The 20268-nt window shown below is 41.0% G+C and overlaps 4 protein-coding genes across 4 annotated transcripts; all 4 read left to right on the forward strand.

Moving 5' to 3' along the window:
- Window positions 1-410: 410 nt before the first annotated feature.
- EAE98_002084 (uncharacterized protein) lies at window positions 411-5158 on the forward strand (the record flags this gene model as incomplete). The annotated part of the gene is made up of 4 exons (XM_038949703.1): window positions 411-957; window positions 1005-3410; window positions 3469-3995; window positions 4042-5158. The coding sequence occupies 4 exons, from the start codon at window positions 411-413 to the stop codon at window positions 4588-4590; spliced, it is 4029 nt and encodes a 1342-aa protein (XP_038813442.1). The 3' UTR covers window positions 4591-5158.
- A 4741-nt stretch (window positions 5159-9899) lies between these two features.
- Window positions 9900-10172, forward strand: EAE98_002085 (uncharacterized protein; the record flags this gene model as incomplete). Its single annotated transcript, XM_038949704.1, has 1 exon — window positions 9900-10172. The coding sequence occupies one exon, from the start codon at window positions 9900-9902 to the stop codon at window positions 10170-10172; it is 273 nt and encodes a 90-aa protein (XP_038813443.1).
- A 2816-nt stretch (window positions 10173-12988) lies between these two features.
- On the forward strand, window positions 12989-15134 carry EAE98_002086 (uncharacterized protein; the record flags this gene model as incomplete). Its single annotated transcript, XM_038949705.1, has 4 exons — window positions 12989-13381; window positions 13448-13500; window positions 13606-14629; window positions 14691-15134. The coding sequence occupies exons 1-4, from the start codon at window positions 13028-13030 to the stop codon at window positions 15132-15134; spliced, it is 1875 nt and encodes a 624-aa protein (XP_038813444.1). The 5' UTR covers window positions 12989-13027.
- A 1679-nt stretch (window positions 15135-16813) lies between these two features.
- Window positions 16814-18841, forward strand: EAE98_002087 (uncharacterized protein; the record flags this gene model as incomplete). The annotated part of the gene is made up of 1 exon (XM_038949706.1): window positions 16814-18841. One exon carries the CDS (start codon window positions 16814-16816, stop codon window positions 18839-18841), a length of 2028 nt encoding a protein of 675 aa, XP_038813445.1.
- Window positions 18842-20268: the final 1427 nt, after the last annotated feature.

Consider the following 20268-nt stretch of genomic DNA (forward strand, 5'->3'; position numbering starts at 1 on the left):
TTGCAGGTGCATGATTTCACACTTGAACCAGCCTAAACGCAGGAGAGTGGCTAAATCAAGGTACGGAATCGAAATAAGCCTACAGGAGCTACCTTTCGTGAAGAATTGATAATCGAATCTGAGGGGGGTTTTTCACCTGGTTATTTATTTGTGGATGGAAGAATTATTACTCGTTCAAGTTAGAACATTTTTTCAAATTTGGGTTACACAAGGGACCTCGGTAGTGCTGGGATAAATGGGATAACTGCATATATGACATGACTACCTGTTAGGTTCACCCTGCGCAATGATTCGTCTTTCTTTTGTTGTGAAACCTACCGCCAGTTAGGACGAATCGTCGGCCTGTGGGCTAGGAATACTGAAGCAACTTTGAATTTTCCACATTTCAATACTCACACAAAGACTTCGCGATGGAAGACAAAGTACAAAACCGTGAAGGAAATGATCTTTCGAATCCCGATGGCTCGTTGAGCATTTCTAGGGACAATCTTTTTCAAGAGACTGATCTTAATCCATCCGAAAAAAGAAATGCCCCTACAAAATCAGCCATTCCCAACGGTTCAGACAAGGTGAGCTTAAGGTCTGATGATATGATGGAGAGCTTCAACTACAAAGATTGGCTTCTGGAAAAGTATCAAAACCCAGAAAGATGTCGAAAGATGACAATTAGCGTATCCTTCCAGAATCTTAACGTCTATGGATTCAACACTCCGACGGACTACCAGAAAACCGTTTCGAATTATGTTTTTGTGGTTTATAACAAAGTCCTCCGTTTTTTTGGCCATAAGGAAGAAATGCGAGTCAACATTCTCAGAGACTTCGAGGGTTTAGTTCGTAGTGGAGAGATGCTTATGGTGCTTGGAAAACCGGGTAGTGGCTGCACGACCTTGCTCAAGACAATTGCAGGACAGACTCATGGCCTATTTGTGGACTCTGCATCGCAATTGAATTATCAAGGTACATCTGAATACAAAATATCAGGGTTAAAATCTAATCATGACTAGGAATTCCGAGCAATGTGATACATTCCGAGTTTCGAGGCGAATGCAACTACAGAGCAGAATCTGATGTTCACTTTCCACATCTGACTGTCTCACAAACCTTGGCCGTACCTACACGGGCTAGAACACCGGCAAATTCTCTGGTCCATGACTCTGTCCCACGAGCATCTACCAAACGAACTATCATGGCTACAGCCGCTGCTCTAGGCCTTACTGGCACGCTGGACTCTAAAATTGGCAATGACTTTATACAAGGACTCAGTGGAGGAGAGCGTCAAAGAACAAGCATTGCTGAAGTTGTTGCATGCGAAACATCAATTCAATGTTGGGATAACAGCACGCGCGGTCTGGATAGCTCAAATGCGCTCAACTTTGTCAAGGTTCTTCGTACAGCAGCTCAAGTGACAGGATCAACTCATCTTGTTACTATGTATCAGGCTGCACAGGATGTTTACAACTTGTTTGATAAAGTGATACTTCTTTATGAAGGCCGTCAGATATACTTCGGTCGTACCGATGCCGCGAAGGAATACTTCGCTCATCTCGGGTTTGTTTGTCCCACGCGAGCTACAACTAGCGACTTTCTAGCTTCTCTCACCAATTCTGTTGAAAGGATGCAACTCATAAGCCAAGGCTTTGAAGCAAAAGTTCCGCAAACTCCAGACGATTTTGCACGAGCCTGGAAGGGAAGTGATGAACGAGTAAAGCTCATGGAAGATATCTTGGTCTACAATAAAGAATTTCCTATGAACGAGGAAAATCTCAATAAACTACGGGCTGATCAGAAACTGTATAAGGCTGCCGGGCAGCGAGAAAAGTCTCCTTATATCATTTCGTTCTTTTCCCAGGTTATCATGTGCCTAAATCGATGCTTTCAGAGATTGATCAATGATATTGCACCTCCTATATCAAGCATTGGAGGGAATGCAATCATCTCGATCATCTTGGGTAGTATGTTTTACAACTTAGCTGAGGATACCAGTAGCTTTTATGGCCGCGGCGTTCTGATCTTCTTCACTGTTCTAACCAACACTTTTCTTGGTGCGTTCGAAGGCGTCGTGTTGTGGGATCAACGGCCGATTGTCGAAAAGCATTTCCAATATGCATTATATCATCCAGCTGCCGAAGCTATCGCCTCAATGATTGCCGATCTTCCAAACAAAATACTGTTGACGATATCTTTCAACGTGCCGTTTTACTTTTTGGCAAATCTGCGACGAACTCCGGCAGCGTTCTTGACATTCTTTGTATTTGCATTTTGCAGCCTTCTAACTGGTTCAATGTTATTCAGAACCATAGGAGCAATGTCAAAAACCTTGACTGGATCGATTGCACCAGGAGCCTGCTTTATCTTGTTATTAATGACATACACAGGATTTGTGCTACCAATTTCTAGCATGCATCCTTGGTTCCGATGGTTTAATTATATTGATCCAGTCTACTATACCTTCGAAAGCTTGATGATCAACGAATTCTCTGGTCGTCAATTCTCTTGTGCCCATTTCATTCCGGAAGGACCTGAATATACTCAGGTTCATCGTAATGGGAGGCAATGTTCAACAGTAGGCGCGACTCCCGGAGCAAGTGTTGTTGATGGAGATGCTTATCTTGCTAGCGCATTTCAGATGGACACAGCCGTTTTATGGAGGAATCTTGCGATCATACTAGCATTCGGTGTTTTTCTTTGTGGACTGTACCTCTTAGCTACTGAGTATATTTCTGCCGCGCGATCCAAGGGTGAAGTTCTGATTTTTAGACGTGGACAATTGCCCAATCAGATCTCACAGAGAGATGAAGAAGACCCACCCTCGCACAATACTCAAAACAACCCACATACTACTTTAACAGTCGTTAGAGACGATATCGATGTTGACAATAATAATAATGATGACAACAAACACGCTGCAACATTTATATGGGATGAACTCTCGTATGATTTACATACTCATGGGTCATCAAAACAGATCCTTGATGATATCGAAGGATGGATCAAACCTGGAACACTGACAGCTTTGATGGGTCCATCAGGTGCAGGAAAGACCAGTCTCTTAAACGTTTTAGCAAACCGAACAACAACGGGGGTCATTCGAGGAGGAAAATTTGTCGATGCTAAGTATCAAGATGATGGTTTTGCACGCAAGGTGGGCTATGCTCAGCAGCAAGATTTACATCTCTCAACGTCAACTGTTCGGGAGGCCCTGATATTCAGCGCACGACTGCGTCAGTCAAAAGTGTACTCGGACAAGGAGAAGATAGAATGGGTTGATGATCTGATTCATACCCTAGACATGTCAAGTTTTGCTGAAGCTATAATTGGGGTGCCAGGAGAGGGTTTGAATGTCGAGCAAAGAAAGCGTGTAACTATAGGAGTTGAGCTTGCTGCTAAACCCGAGCTTCTTCTTTTTCTAGGTAAGCTTTATAGGATACTCATTGGCGTACTAATTCATAGAAGACTAATCGTGTTTAGACGAACCTACATCTGGTCTCGATAGCAATACTGCCTGGTCTATCTGTACCTTGTTGAAAAAGCTGGCCAATGAAGGCCAAGCAATTCTTTGTACCATTCATCAACCATCCGGAATACTCTTTGAGATGTTCGATCGACTTCTATTTCTCCACGAAGGGAAATCTGCATATTTTGGGGAACTTGGACAGAGTTCGCGGACCTTGATTGATTACTTCCAACGGCATGGATCTCGAGAATGTGGAATTGACGAAAATCCCGCGGAGTGGTTACTCGAAGTTGTCGACAAGTCAGCTGTCTCTTGGACCGATATCTGGAGCACCTCCGAGGAAAGAAAACTCATCAAGAAAGATCTGGTTACAATGAAGCGTGAACTTTCCTATTCGCATGATTTGGCTAATGAATCTTCGTCGAACGAATTTGCGACATCTTTCCTCTACCAATTGTATATTGTAACTAAAAGAAACTTTGAGCTTGACTGGCGAACTCCAGCCTACGTATATTCCAAGTTCTTTCTAACTCTTGGAGCAGTAAGTGTCAATCTATTGTGATAACTCCGTCGCTAACAAGATTTAGGGACTCATCAATGGATTCTCATTCTACAACTCAAAGACCAGTATCCAAGGAGTCCAGAACCAAATCTTCTCCACCTTCCTCCTTCTCACCCTTCACGGAAATCTCGTACAACTGACCCTACCCCACTTCATGGATAGTCGCACCCTCTACGAGGCACGCGAGCGCTCCTCACGAACATACTCCTGGATCGTGTTCGTCCTATCAAACATAATCGCCGAGCTCCCCGGTATATTTTTACTCGCTGCCATCCAGTTTGTAACGTGGTACTATCCAATTGGAATGTACCGGTATGCTCTCGTGACTGGATCCCTGAGCTCGCGGGGAATACTAATGTATCTCATCAACGTATCATTTTTCCTCTTCTCCTCCACCTTTTCGCAAATGCTGGGCACCATCATGCCAGATCCTGCCACCGGCGTTAACATCTCTGCACTTCTCTACACCTTGTCCCTGATCTTTTGCGGGTACGTATACCACATCCCTCAAACCTCCCACCCCCATCAAACAAACAACAGCACTGACGAAAAAACCCCCAAACCAGAATCTTAGTCCCAATCACCTCCCTCCCCAAATTCTGGACCTTCATGTACCGCAGCACCCCCGTCACCTACCTCGCTTCCTCCCTCCTCTCCACCGGTATCTCAGGTGTCAACATCACCTGTGCCCCCAACGAACTCCTCCACATTATCCCACCCTCCCCTCTCACCTGCGCCCAATATCTCTCATCCTATCTACAGACCTCAGCCGCACATCTACTCACCCCAGAAAGTTTCACCGTCTGCGATATTTGTCCGGTAGGAAATACAAATATGTTGTTAGCAAGCGTGGGCGTGTACTACGAACATCGCTGGAGGGATCTGGCAATTTCGTTGGTGTATAGCGCGGTGAATGTGGGGGGCGCGTTGGGGCTTTATTGGATGGTGAGGGTGCCGAGGAAATTGGGGATGGAGAGGAAGGTGTGAGGATGAGGTGGAGATTCATTACTTAGTGGAGTGATGCGTAGACAGATAGATAGATGGATAGATAGATAGACCATCACTGGAATTTTTGGTTTCGGGTTTCGATGAGAATGGTTTGAGTAGATATATTATGATGATAAATAATAAGATAATATTTCTTTTCCCTTATTGAGAATGTGAGAAGATAATAGGTCATTTGATCTATCTTCTTACTTTCTTTCTCACTTTCTCACTTTCCCATATTCGGAATCAATGAAATGAAATGAAACGGAATTCATGACTCGATTTCACGACGCTATACATATACGTACATATGTATATATATATATTTACCATCTACTATATATAAGTTTCCAATCAAACCTATTACTCCAATTCAATTCAATCTACTCACTCTACTCACTCTACTCAATCCAATTAATATAAAACAAAACCAAACAAAAAAACCCAAAAATAAATCACTTTTGAGTTTCTTATTATTTTCATGGAAGAGAGAGGAGGGGAAGGGAAGGGGAAGGGTAATATTAATTATCGCATGAATTGAATTATCGTATGAATAACCTTATTATGGTTTTGTATTGTAGTAAACTAATTATTGATATTGGATGTTAGACATTGAACGTCGTAGTGAACTTAAAATGAATGGGTGAAGTGAAGTGAGGAAGTGAGGAAGTATATATATCTAGGTAGATAGGTAGATAGGTAGGTAGGTAGGTAAGATGGATAATGGAAAACTAGATAGATAGAGTGCACGTGATGGTGAGGTAAGGAGGAGGAGGGAATTGAAGAGATTGAAGAGATTGAAGAGATTGAAGAGATTGAAGAGATTGAAGAGATTGAAGAGATTGAAGAGATTGAAGAGATTGAAGAGATTGAAGAGATTGAAGAGATTGAAGAGATTGAAGAGATTGAAGAGATTAATGATAATAACGATATTGATAAATTCCTTACCTACCTCGAGCCTACCTACCCTACCCTCCTACCCAGTTAAGCGATATTGTCTTCGAGGGATAGATAGACGGGAGGGGTTAATATTATTTGAGGAAGGATGAGGGAGGGGTAAGTATTGGTATAAATGTCGGAATAAGAATCAGGGATCGAAAGGAGGGTCTTCATTTTTGGTAATGTGGTGTGTGGTGTGTGGTGGGAATCTGATACTGGTATGGTATGGTATGGTATGGTAAGGTAAGGTATGGTAAGATGTCAAGATAAGATATAATCTTATATACCTAGGTAGGTATGATAAGATAACGGAGTTTGTGATGCGATGCGATGCGATGAGATGAGAGGGATGGGGAGGGATAGGGAGGGAGGGGAGCAGGATAAAGATGTTATATGTGATTATATATGATTATATAGAAATGGATTGATACATAGAGTATGAAGAGTGTATACCTAGGTATGATATATGCTCATCCGATTTTAATAATAATAATAATGTAACAGGGTGTTGTATAACCTCGTCTTGTATAATGATAGGTTAGGTAGATTTGGACCGTAAGCCACGATGTGGAAGAATACCGGTAGTGGGTCGGATTGACGAGGAAGGAGGGAGCGCAGGAGTTGGAGAATGCATGTGTATTGGATTGTGTTGTATTGGAGTGAATGAATTGTATTAAACGGTATCAAAGTAATGTAAGGATATAAAAACACTAGGAAAAGCCGACTTGCAATTTCAATTGCAGACAGGAGAACAGGCACAGAAACCGGAAACACCGAGTGATATGATTTTCCTTACCTACCCTACCTACCTATTGTACACTTGAAGTATGGATATCGTATGTGTGTTATTATGTATCAATCGATTTGCACGTCCCAGTAAGCCACTCCATATGTCATCTGTAAGTACCAGGTAGATATGTACCCATCCCTATCCATCTGTACTCGGTTACCCCGTAAGAGTATACCGGTGAGTAGAGGAGGGAGGCTGTCGATGTCGCAGCTCCGTTTCAGGGTTGAAACCTGGTGAACTGAAGGGAGTGGAATCTCGTCATGGGATGTGATGGATGTTACAGGTTATATCTATACCGACCTAGTCATGAGGAATGAGTAATGTATTACGGAGGACTGAAAAGTGGGAATGGGAATGAATGAATGGGGGAATGAAATTCAATGAATGGATAGATGATTGACTGAATGAAGTGTTTCCGCATTGCATATATCGGTAGATGGAGTGGGAGGATTCCCGCCCATCCATTCGTCGCTCCATCATCTCTTCATCCAATCCACACAAAGATGAAGACTCCACCGAAACTCCATACCGCGTACGCAAACCGAACAGAGAACGCCGATGGAGAATTCCATGCATAATACCTATGTACGTGTGTGTTGTTTCTCGACCGATTGACCACAAACTCAAAAAGGCAGGTCTAGAATTGGGACTTTTGACTGGTGCAAGTCGGTGGACTCGTGAGAAAACGTTAACGGGGAACTGGCAGACTGGAGGAGGAGGAGAGGAATTGTGGGGCACGGATGAGGAGAGGCTTCTAGATCTTTGGGGGGGTTTCTATGCAGAGAGGTGGAATCGATGAAGTCTGAAGTCTGAAGTCTGAAGTCGACAAAGTCTGCGGAATGAATGCAGAATGCCGTTTGACGTGTTACGTGGAGTAGGAGGGAGTGGGAGGGGAACGGCTTGGTACGGAGGAGGTACCGGTAGGTTAGGTTTCTTTCGTTCTTTCTTTTGGAGAATGAATGTGATGGTTTTGATAATGATGATGATGATGATGATGATGATGATGATGATGTAGATGATCGTAGAGTTTATTCAATCTTTATGAGAGGATTTATTAAAGTTTCCGAGGTTGAGGTTATCAAAGAGGCATAAATACCTGAGTAAGTGAACCAACATTTTCATAATATTTTCTTTTTCCCCAATCCCCTAACTACTACGAGTAGATGTACGAGTACAATTTCCAAGGTTATTTTTAACATCTTCATCATCATCATTATCTCACTAGATCCTTATCAAAGTTTGGGAATGAAGTTTGAGAATCTTCCAGAGATTCCACATTCTCCACATATTCCACATTCAGCCTAATGACCCGGTGGCGAAGGGGGTTTCGTAAGAACTGGTGTCATCAAAGCGTAATCACTCTCTCTGTTCTGTCCTTCGCATGTCAATCATTTCATCACACTTTGCATCGCATCATCTTCAATGCTTCGTCTTTGACTAGGTAGGTAGAGTAGTTGGTGCAGGGGGATGGATTGAGTGAGTGATTCTTCTTTCGTATTTTCCGAGGTCGTTGTCGGTACCTTTTTTTGTACATGGAATAATAGCTAGGTAATTGGATGGGAAGATTCGAGGAGAATTTATCCAATTGTTGGGCGTGATTCGTTCTGCAGGTACGTTTTTATACAGAGGACCTACATTTGGGAATATGTATAGAATAATAGATGGTACAGATGGAAGAATGGAAGAACAGACAGACAGATAGATAGATAGATAGACAGACAGAAGAAGAGAAGAACAGTCAGTCAGATAGATAGATAGATAGACAGATAGACAGACAAACACAATCCATCTAAAAAGTTTATTATATATTACCCCGGGAAACGATTCACAATGTGTCATGCGTACGGTCTTCAAAGTTTGACCTTGAATTCAAAGTTTGACCTTCTCCAGACCTCCAGACAATTTCTGTAACATGATTTTCGGTTATGTTTCTTGGAGAAAGTGCGAGACTGCTTGATTACACATATTGTATGGATCTAGATACATGTACTTGGTAGATACATATTTATTAGATTCATACTTAGTAGATACATACTTGGTAGATTCATACTTGGTAGATTCATACATAGTAGATTCATAACTTATCTAATCTATATCCAATATATTGATGCTAAATTGATGTTACAATTTTATTGATTATCGACTATCAATTATTGCATTCTTTTACTCATACTATGTGACTATGTCGATAGATAGATATTCACATTACATTCACCGAAGCTTGTATGGAGTATATCGTATGCATTAACATCAAAACCCTTACACAATACAAATGGGCCCCCTTGTTCATCAAATTCCATCCCCTTGCCATTCCAACATGCCTTGATCATTTTATTCACACTGGCCCCTCTTCATCTTCCCGATAAACATTCAATACTTTAATTCTCCATCCGAGTCTGAGCCCGTATACGTATTGCCCATTCATGATTCTATTTCGAGATATTTCCATCCCTCCCTCACCCAAACCCGTCGAAAAAAGCCCAAAGTGCCAAGTTATTTCACTTCCTTACTCCGTACACAGTGGAGTGGAGAAAAAGGATAAACGCATCTAACCTGATCCCGGCCATTCTCAATCAATATCAGGATTTCCCTTTCATGTGGATCCGTATCGCATTACATTGCATAACAGAACGGAGCTCCATGCGTGTATCAGAAAGACTACCTAGGTAGGTCACATAATTAGTGCAGACCATATTGGATACGTCCCTTGGAGACCATCTCGCCCTTTCACTTAAGAACTGGAGCATCTGCTGTTCCACGTCGTCGTGTTCTTTTCCATCTTTGCATCAGTCTTGAAGTTTAGTGAAAGGTCGAGATCTATCTTTGAAAAAGAGTTATCCACTTGAGAAAGTTATTCGTCACTCGTTGTTATATCTAAAAGGCTGTGCCCGGGATATATTTATCTATCTATCTATCAGTCTTTTATCATTTAAGATTTTTATATCTATCCATCAATTACGTTACCAACTACTACTTTCGTTATTAAAGATCACTCGAAAGTAATATCATATCTACCTATCTATCCTAGTACCTTCTTCGTCTTCTCGATATACAAGTCATATACTCGACTCGACTCAACTATCAACCAATCATATCACATTACACACATTGCACACACTACACTACACACACAACTCAATACCAGCCACCGAATCCCAAATCCAATCATGCGTTCATTCTCCATCTCCAGCATTCGCGGATCCTTCCGTCGTTCCTCATCTCCTTCCTCCATCAACTCCACCACATCCACCAGCCGAGACTCATACACCTCTCAATCCTCCCACAGTCCCATCGACACCATCAATTCCATCATGCATCGACAACCCTCGATGCAAGATTTAGAAGAGGAGAAGAAGAGTTTCGGAAGTGGATTGGAGATTATGGAACCCAGACCCATTGTTTACTGGGGAGGTATGGAGGAGCGATTGGGCAGATTTTAGAGGATGCCAGATGAGATGGTCTGAGGGTTGAGGAAGACATACTGTGGTGCAGAGGGATCAATCAGATGATGGATGTGGATATGAATGAAAAACAAGGCAAAGCACAGCACAGCACAGCACAGCGAAATGGGACGGGATGGGATGCGGTGCATGGGATTGTGAGAGAGGTCTTCAATTTCATTCCTCTATGGCGTTTACGAATGATTACAAATGGATGGAGAAATGGAGAAATGGTCTCGGGGAGAACTTTGATTCTTCTTCTTCTTCTGCTTCTTGAATATATGGATTGATTTTGGGGCGTTGGTTTCCATGATGAATGGATGGAGAAATGGATGGATGGATGGATGGATGGATTTGTTTCTCACGATCGATTCTCTTTCCAACTTTTCATTCTTATACAAAATTGGTGGTTTGGAGACTTTTAGTCGTTGATGATGATGGTTTTTTTTTTTTGAAGGAAGGAATTATTTTATTATAATACGATATCTACCTAGTCTTTTCTTGCTTCATGAAAAATGATGAATGGATGGATGCTATTGAATAGAATACAGATATAAATACAATATGAAAAAAATACAGAAATAACAATATGAATATTCTTAATATCTTATTCTTTGTGTATATCTATCTGTATTTATGTTTATGGTCGTGATAGTAATGATAATGATGATGGTGATGGTAATGATGATTTGATTTGATTTTGTAGATAGGGTATCTACGATAGATATCTCTCATTTTTTCAATTTCTCGAAAAAATGTATGTTAGGGTTACTCGACTACGAAGGATGATTATGATTATGATTATGATTATCAGGGACCTTTTGGTGGATCGATCGCTTGTGAACAAAGGAATGAACGAACTACTTTATTTATTTTCCTCACATCACAGCACATCACATTATAATGATATTTTGCTAGGGAACTTGGGAGGAGAGAACTGGGATTGGGTAAGTGAAAAGTGGGAAATGAAAGAAATGTGGGTTGGATTGTTGAATATTTACTTATTGTATCTGATTAATAGCTGGAGATGGAGATGGAGATGGATATACGAAAGAGATGTTGATTAGTTACCGAGTTAGTTGGATGTGGACGCGGACGCGGACGGAGAGCGGAAGGGAAGGGGATGGAGGGTGGAAGACGGAGGGGAGGACGGAAATTGGTGTTTGGTGGAGGGGTAGGTGGGTATCTAGATAGGGTTGTGATAATGTGTTCATGTGTTCATGTGGTGTCAGAGAAGTTTGTTATAGGGATGTGATGAAACTTATTTATTCATCTATTTAGCTAGATAGGTAAAGTAGAGGGGAGTTCAATTCAAAGGATACTATTGTAGAATAGGTAGGTGGTTACAGATAGATGGATGGATGAGATTTGTAGAATTGAATTGAATTGAATTGAATAGATCTTGGGAGTGTATGATTGATATGTATAGGTATGATATCTTGAGCTGGGTATGTGGTAATGTGGGTTGAGATTTTGAGAAGAGATTGAGGATTGGGATTGAGGAGTGAGGTTTATTAAGGGTATTGTATGGAGTACTAGATAGGTAACCTAGAGTGTTCTAGGTTATTTACTCACATACTTACTCACATACCTATGATAGAGCTTACTTATTAGCAGTCAAGCAAGGTTGTGTGTATGTATGTACGAGTATTTGAATCAGAAATTATATACACACAGCGGACAGGTACCTACCTACTAACTACCTAGTGAGTGGATATAAGAGGGGAAATATAAATATAATTAGAGCACATGAATGAAGGATTTTTCTACCCATTCAAGATTACATTGTGCTTGAGAGTTCAGTTCAGTTCGGTTCAGTTTAGTGCTCGGCTCGGTTCGGTTCGGTTCTTGGGAGGAGGGGAGGCTTGGTATACTGAGAATACAGTATTGGTATTTGGAGAAATGGAAGGGAAATGGAAGGGAGGAAAAACAGGGAGAGATAGGGTCACAAAATGCCCAGGTGGTATCTATCTACCCTTGACTTGACTTGACTTTTTATCTTAGCTTAGGCAGCTTGTCTTGTTTGTGGCTACTAGGTGCCTACCTCCCTACATACATACCCGAGGGTTCATTTTATTTTTGTTTTTTTTCTATTGGTATTGGTATTGATATTGGTATAGACTTCGTACGGAGCACTCGGAGACGAGAATTCTTAAAATAGTAGCAGAGAGGGGCATGTACAATTGGGTTCAAACTTCAGATGGAGGGAAGAGTCGGCGCTCGGATGTTGGGATTGTGCGAGAGATGGATGGATGGGGAATGGCACGTAGGGAAGGTAATGGAAAGGTAATGGATATGGATATAAAGAGCTCATGGACCGAGTGTAAGAACGGAGGGTCCGGAAGAGAAGCTTTGATATTGAAATTGAATGATGAGGCTGAGTCGTTGGGAGAGGGGATGTGAGTAGAAACGAGCAGATTTATACAATTTTACGCATGATTAAGTATTTTTTTTTCCATATCATCACACTTGTGATTGATTACCTAGGTAGTGTAAAATATTATGTTAAGCATATTCACGTGTATTATCTACCAATAGAAACGTCAAAATGAATAAAAAGAGAATCGAAGTCTAGATGCTTTTGAAGAATCTTATTCCAATTCGGTCGTCCAAATGGGAACACATTCCATACAAATCATAATATCCACATTGTCACGTGAATATCCATTTTGAACTTGTTGAGAAATTCACAATTACTCTTATCAAATTCGCTCCTTTGATCATCAAAATAGCTTCAAAATATTTACCTTACTCACCCTGATATACACCATATATCAGTAGGTAATTGATATGATATGCTACATTTCATCAACGAATGTTTAATGTGATATCATTACAAATCCTCAACCCTAGATATGGCTACAGATGGAGAGCATTGTTCAACCCACGGCGAAGCGATAGATGAAAATAGAACGGGAGGGGTTCAAATGACTTTGCGTTCGCAGAATTTGGACTCGGATTTGCATCTAGATTCGGGTTCGGATTCAGTCTCAGATGATGGGGATGGGGATGGGGACGAGGGGGGTGAGGAAGACGCTTTGATATCGAATGGGGCTGAGCAAGAAGTGATGCAGACGGAAATGAATATGAATATGGAAATGGAAATGGAAATGGAAGCGGAAATGAACTTGAATAGAACCCAAGCTTGGGCTCTTTATCTGAGTCATTTTTTATCCACCTGGAATGGAAGGAGTTATGAATTCGCGGCGGTGAGTTATGTTATGCGATGGAGAGTCTGGATTATGGACGATTGATAAATTTCTGATGGATTATAGATTATCTTCACGGCAAATGCATGGCCTGATACATTGGTTGCTGCTTCTATCCGGTATGTTTTCTCCTCCTTACACGATGGGGATGTGGAACAAGGAGGTGAAAAGAGAAAGATCACGTGATGAATATATACTGATCACCATGATTTGGATTTCGATAGTGGTATTGTGAGGACTCTAGCATCTATTTGTTTCTCTTCTAGTGTAGGGAGATGGGTTGATAAGAGTCCAGACCGACTGAAGACTCTTTTGACGACGATCACGGTTAACAGAATCGTGGTGATTTGCGCTTCTGTATTATGGTTTTTCGTGGTTGAATCGGAGAACAATCCTGAAAATGGTGTAGCTTTACTTCAGTCTAGGAAAGATGATGTTACGTTTAGAGATACCATGAAAATTGCCATGTTCTTGCCAATTCTTGGATTTGGTATTTTGGAAGGATTGAGCGCGAATGGGAATATGCTGTCAATGGAAAGAGATTGGGTGGTTGTTGCTGCTGCACCGGAAGGAAATCAATATGATCTCACGCATTTGAATTCTTCGATGAGAAGGATCGATTTGAGTTGTAAACTCCTCGCTCCGATATTAATCTCATTCCTAATCTCGCGACTGGGCATTAAAATTGGGGTGATTGTTGTAGGTGTGATGAGTGCTGCGAGTTGGGGATTGGAAATGTGGTCTGCGAGGAGAGTATGGAGTTCTAATACTCGATTGCAACAACAGAAGGAGGTTAGAAATGATGAAGTGGTATCGCATGTCGAGGTGCGAAGTTTGAGAGAGAAATTCATGCGAGGACTTCGTTTGCACAAGGAAGACTTTGGGAATTATTTTTCGTCTAAAGTTTGGATTCCTTCCATGTCGCTCTCTTTACTTCATTTTTCTGCACTTTCGTATGGTGCCACGTTTATCACGTTCTTGTTGAATGCGGGATTTTCGTTGGATCTTATCACGCTCGCTCGAGCAGCGGGAAGTGTGGTGGAAATTAGTAGCACGGTTGTAACACCCTTTGGAGTTCGACACCTTTCAAAGGCTCATGGACATGGTCCATATGATCGTTTACACGGATCTAATGGTTCGGATGAAGTTTTATTACAGGGAGAAGGCGAGATCGATGAATCGGGAAGAATCACTACTGGATTGGAACGATTAGGTCTTTGGGGTCTTTCATGGCAATTTATTAATCTCGTAAGTATCCTCTCAAGAGTGATCAGTATCTATGTATATCCATATACTAAACAAATACCAGATCCCAGTAACCCTTATCCTCTGGATCCTCTCCACTTCCACCTCTATCCCCAACAATCCCCTCCTCTCCCGCATCATTTCCCCCCTCTCCCCTAGTTCTCCCCTTCTCGCTCTCTTCCTCTTCACTTCCCTCTCTCTCTCCCGTCTCGGTCTCTGGATCTTCGATCTCACCACCCAACAATTAAGCCAAACCCTCATCGCACCTACTCAGCGCTCCTCCTTCGCCGGTTGCGAATACTCCCTCGTCGCGCTGTTTGAATTGGGGAATTATGTAATGGCGATTATTTGGTCGAGACAAGATCAATTTGGATGGGTGGCATTAGTGAGTTTGGTGGCGGTGGGGGTAAGTACGGTGGTTTATGCAGGGTGGGTGAGGACAGTCAGGGGTCATTTAGTGCATTGGGAGAGGGTGGGTAGGTGTGGGGGAAAGTGCGGTGGAGGGTAGATTTGAGGTGAGGAGTTGGTGTATTTTATGAGGCTGTGAGCGATTTCCATTTATTGCCTGATACTGATATTATGGTTTGCTAAATCTTGAAAAGTTTTGTGTGTCTGTATTCCTACACACACATATGCATATACATATCCAGAATCTCCAATTCGATCATCAGAATACCTGGCGAGTGAGTACTATTTCTTGCCTCCTTACTCCATCACACTAATGAATTTTGACCTTGAAATCCTTGGAAGTGTATGATACGATCATCTCGCTCAACCAAAATTTCCAAATACTTCATCCCACAATCCATTTCATCATATCTCATCTTATAACTCGAAATCAAAATCAAAATTCAACTCTTCACTAATAATAAATCTACCACCCAAAGCACCGAAGTAGATACCCCGAGAAAACAACATGAATAAATGAGGAGATGGATAGATGAGATTGGATGAATACTCAGATCTATGTGTTGTATTGTATCGTATAGTGCGATATTATTATATCATATCCCATATTCAATATTCTATTCTCACGAGAGGTTTTCTATTTCATAAAAAAAATTTGCTTTATAAACTTTTTTTTTGCTTCGCTTTGTTTTATACGGTGTTGTATATTGTTGTATTATATATCGTATTGAATATCGTATCTAAATAGGTTGGTGCATCACCATCTATATTGTTTTGAAATCTGTGTATCAAGTTCTTGGATTTATTCACTCTTTAGCTGTATTTCGTCTGGATTCTGGAGTGATTGGAGATGGTGTTGGAATTGGTGCTGTAGCGAGCGAGTAAATAAATGCTTTTCTAGTCGCTGTACAGCTATGGTTGATATTAGTTGTTGATTGTTAGTATTATTCACTAATGCATTTCTGTAATTACGTCATCAGTGCTGTTTCGGGATCTAGATATAGGTTCACTTGATTCTATTCACTTTTTTCGCCTTTTTTTGTCTGGAGTGATTGGAATTGATTTTGAATTTGGTGGGCTGTAGTCGAGTAAACCGCACCGCTGTATTTTGTTTATTTTATTATTATTCATTAATATATTCTTGCAGGTACGCCATCTATACTGTATCAAGACGTATTGATTCCCTCTCCTTTCTCTTCTTTACATAACTTCAATTACATCTAAAATGATTGGCATGCCGTAGCAAGTAAGCTAGCCGCAACTCCAATCACTGCACGGCTACGTTTTGGTGATTAATCATCTACATCTCATATATTCAGATATAGACAACACGGACGTTCATCAATAAGTTTACTGTACAATAATACCGGACTTGGGGATTCACGGATAGGATCGGTTCTCTCTATTTCATTTTGTATAGATATATACGGCTGTTCTTGAGGGTTCTATAAGATAGAACCGTACAGCCGTAGGAAACAAAGTGTTTTGTTTGGGAGGGAAAGTATATAAGTTTCGCAGTTGACGTTGTGTTGGAAAGCATATTCGGATTTTGGATTTTATTCTAAATTTACTCACATTCATCTTCATATCCAAGATCATCTATTCATCAAACACACATCTCACGACCTCACACTCTTGAGAAACTTCTGGATATCTTGATATACATATACATCAAGAATCTAAAACATCACTTCAAAATTGATAAAGGAAATACAAAATACCTATCTACATACACATCCAACATCCAACATCTTCTAAACATCATCTCTCAACCACATTATGGCGAGTCCGGAAACCCCACGTCAAAACCCGCGGATTCCGTTCGAGCAGAGAGATATTTCAAAACCATCGTTTCCAACATCACCAACACCAAGACCAAGACCATTAAAAACAAGCCACAACTCTACAATTCACAATCCACCACCCCAACGATCCTCGTCATCCTCCTCCGCCCAATCCTCACCATCCTCTAGTTCTAACTCCAGCGCTCCTAGCAGCCCCACCCCAACCTCAAATCTCACATCTAAAATGCGCAATCTATGGAATACCTCACATAGCAGATCCTTCCTCTCAAATCTCAACATGGGTCTTGCGACGAACTTTCCCCTGAAGAATCTAAACCTTCATTCGAGGAAAAATGTATCTGTTGCGCATGCAGATGAAGGAGTTGAGGCTGAGACTGAGTTTGGGAGAGATGAGTACCATGATTATATTCTTCATGGCGATCATACAAACTACTTCAATCACTCAAACCAGATGAATGATATCTCAGCCGCAATCCCAATGCCCAAATTATCCAGTCCCAATGGCAAACCAGCGAAGCCCTTGCCTTGTCGTGCTGTAGGCGATTTGGATACGAATCCGCTCTCGGGACCATCAGCACAGCATGCGGAATATCTTATTTCGAGGGTAGAGGGGCGATTTGTGGGCCCGGATACACCGCCGATGGAATCGCCTTTTGGGGAGGTATTGGGTGGGGAGTTGTTGTTTGGGTTTGGGAGGGGAAGTGGGAGATATGGTAGTGAGCGGATGAAGGGGACTTATGAGGATGAGAATGAGGGGGTTGGAGATATGAGAGGTACAGGGGATAGAAATCAGGGAGGTGTCAAGAGCAGAAGTGGAAGAGGAAGAGGGAGGATGATTCTGAAGAAGCAAAATCAGAAGACCTGGAAATCTATACATCAATCTTGTAAGGACATGCTGGATAGTATGCATCTTTCGAAATGCGATGGGGAGGTTACTAAAATTACAGGACAGGAGAATGGCAATAGATTTGTCGGAGCAGAGAGTTATATGGGTATATTTAATGATGAAGATGACGATGAGGGGGATGAGACCGAGCACGATAATATGGAGATATACGATGAATCCGATGTATTCACCGACGCACACTCCGGTCCCGGCTCCGGTAAATATTGGGAAAATGATCAACATCGTCATAGGTTGATTCATACCGAATCTCAGGACTCGATGGTGGAGATTTACACTTCTTCGCCTATTTATACTTCTCCTTCCTCGTCGTCTTCTCTTTCCCGTTTTGCATCCAGGAGAAAACAGGGTCAGAAGAAGGCGCAAATACAATTGCAACATCAACTCGGCAAACAACAACCACAGAAGAAATCATCAACTGAGATTACTCCCACATTCTCATCGAATTCTTCTTTAAAGAATAGTAGCACAATCGCAGCAAATTCCAATTCAGACAACCAACAAGAATCTTCCGACGAAACCATAAAACTCGAAAGCCAAAACCAAGCGAATCTAGGAACAGATATTGAAGAAACACTCAGTGAATTCATTCTCACACCCAGAAAACCACTCCAAGAAAGTGATTTCGCATATATGCACATGCGACCCAAGCCCAAGACGAATCCCGCTACTACCCCTGAAAATCCACTCATCACGATGCCCGAGAATCGCAACGAAAATGGGAATACATACCGATACCGCTATCCCACCAACAACGACGACGATAACGATGACGCCCGATCCTCGCTGGACATGGAAGATTCTCTGTACGACGATGCCGAGAAATCCACGCCTAAATTCAAATTGCGAATGGCGCGTGCCGAGGCGGAATATCCGGATTTTGCAACGATGATGGATAGGGATCGAGATATGAATACGGATACATATGCATCTACTCCTACTCCACAGACACAAATACAAACAGCAGCCTTCTGGTCTTCAAAACACGAGTTTGATGCCGATGCGGCACTAGAGGCTTCTCTGTCTTCGTTGTCTCGTCTTCAGTATGAGTATCAACTTCAGTGTTTGTCGGGATCGCAAGGCTCGATTGTGACTTAAATGGTTGTTCATCTCTCGTGTTCCAGCACCTTAAGCGAGATTTCTATTTCTCATCATCCGGACCTCCCCTGAAAAGAAAAAACTCACAACTATGATGAATACGAGAGCATTCAAGAATATTATATTATAGTTGCCGAAAAAGGAAAAAAGGGACTTGTAGATAGATACCTAGATAGTTAAATATAAATATTTATTAGTAAACAAAACTTTAAATTAATAGTTGTATCGAAAATTTAACGAATTTAATCAATATGCCGATACCTTGTTTATATTATTAAATATGATTTAATATTTAACTATGAGGTAGCAGAACGTCGGGTATTTCTTTTGGGAAACATTATTTTAAATTAATAAATGAATTTAAACAATATTAGATATTTCCTTCAGTTTTTTATTAAAACAAATTATATAATTTAGAGATTAAAAATTTATTTTGAAATTTGTTATCCATTAGTGGGTGCACGGACTCACGGGACACTAAAGAGGGAAAGTATAATTTCATATCAAAAAGAGCTGCTTTGATAATTCAATTAAAATTCAAAATTTTAAAAAATTTATTTGAAAATTAGAGATATAAGTCTGAAGCATCAACATTTTATACAATCTCAAAATTGAATTGAAAAACTCAATATTGATATTTTTATAAAAGAATATATAATTCTCGATTAAAATTTTTGATTAGAAAATACACTATTCGTTTTTTGAACTCAAATCTCGATTTATTTAGATCATTTTCAGATGGATTATTCTTTTATATTTGAAAAACTATATACTTCAATTTCAAAAAGATTTAATAGTAAATCGAATTTTAATCAAATTATTAAAATCACTTATTTTGGTATGAAATTGTGCGTTCCTGTCACGTTGTCCCGTGAGTCCGTGCACCCACTGGTGATCTAACCCCTGAGCTAACACTAATGTAAAAATCCTCTGCTCACAATACAACACATCATGTTATCATAAAATTAAAATAACCAGAGATCTGTTGAATCTCACTTGTTATTTCACTGCACTTCGATTCGATTCGATTTATCGTTTACACATACATATGTATATACTCCCATCCCATCTGTCTATCTATCGATCGATCTATCCCTTTCAATACACTATATACCCACTCACTCACTCTCCTCACTCCTCACTCGCCACCCCCAACCCCCAATCTATCAACCATAACATTTATCATAAAAAACGGTGGTGAAAAGACAAACAGGTAAAAAGTAATCGCTCAACGCCATAAGCTATGCAAACATATATCCACCTCTCACTGCATTTTTCTCCCTCCCTTTCCTTTCCTTTCCTTCCTTCCTTCCTTCCTTCCTTCCTTCCCTCCCTCCTATAACACACCAATAAACAAATACAAGCAAGAAGGAAACATATCCTCATCTCATTCCCCTCATATTACAACAAAGTGAACAAGTGAACGA

The sequence above is a fragment of the Botrytis deweyae genome (assembly GCF_014898535.1).
Source record: "Botrytis deweyae strain B1 chromosome Unknown BDEW_004, whole genome shotgun sequence".
NCBI lineage: Eukaryota > Fungi > Ascomycota > Leotiomycetes > Helotiales > Sclerotiniaceae > Botrytis > Botrytis deweyae.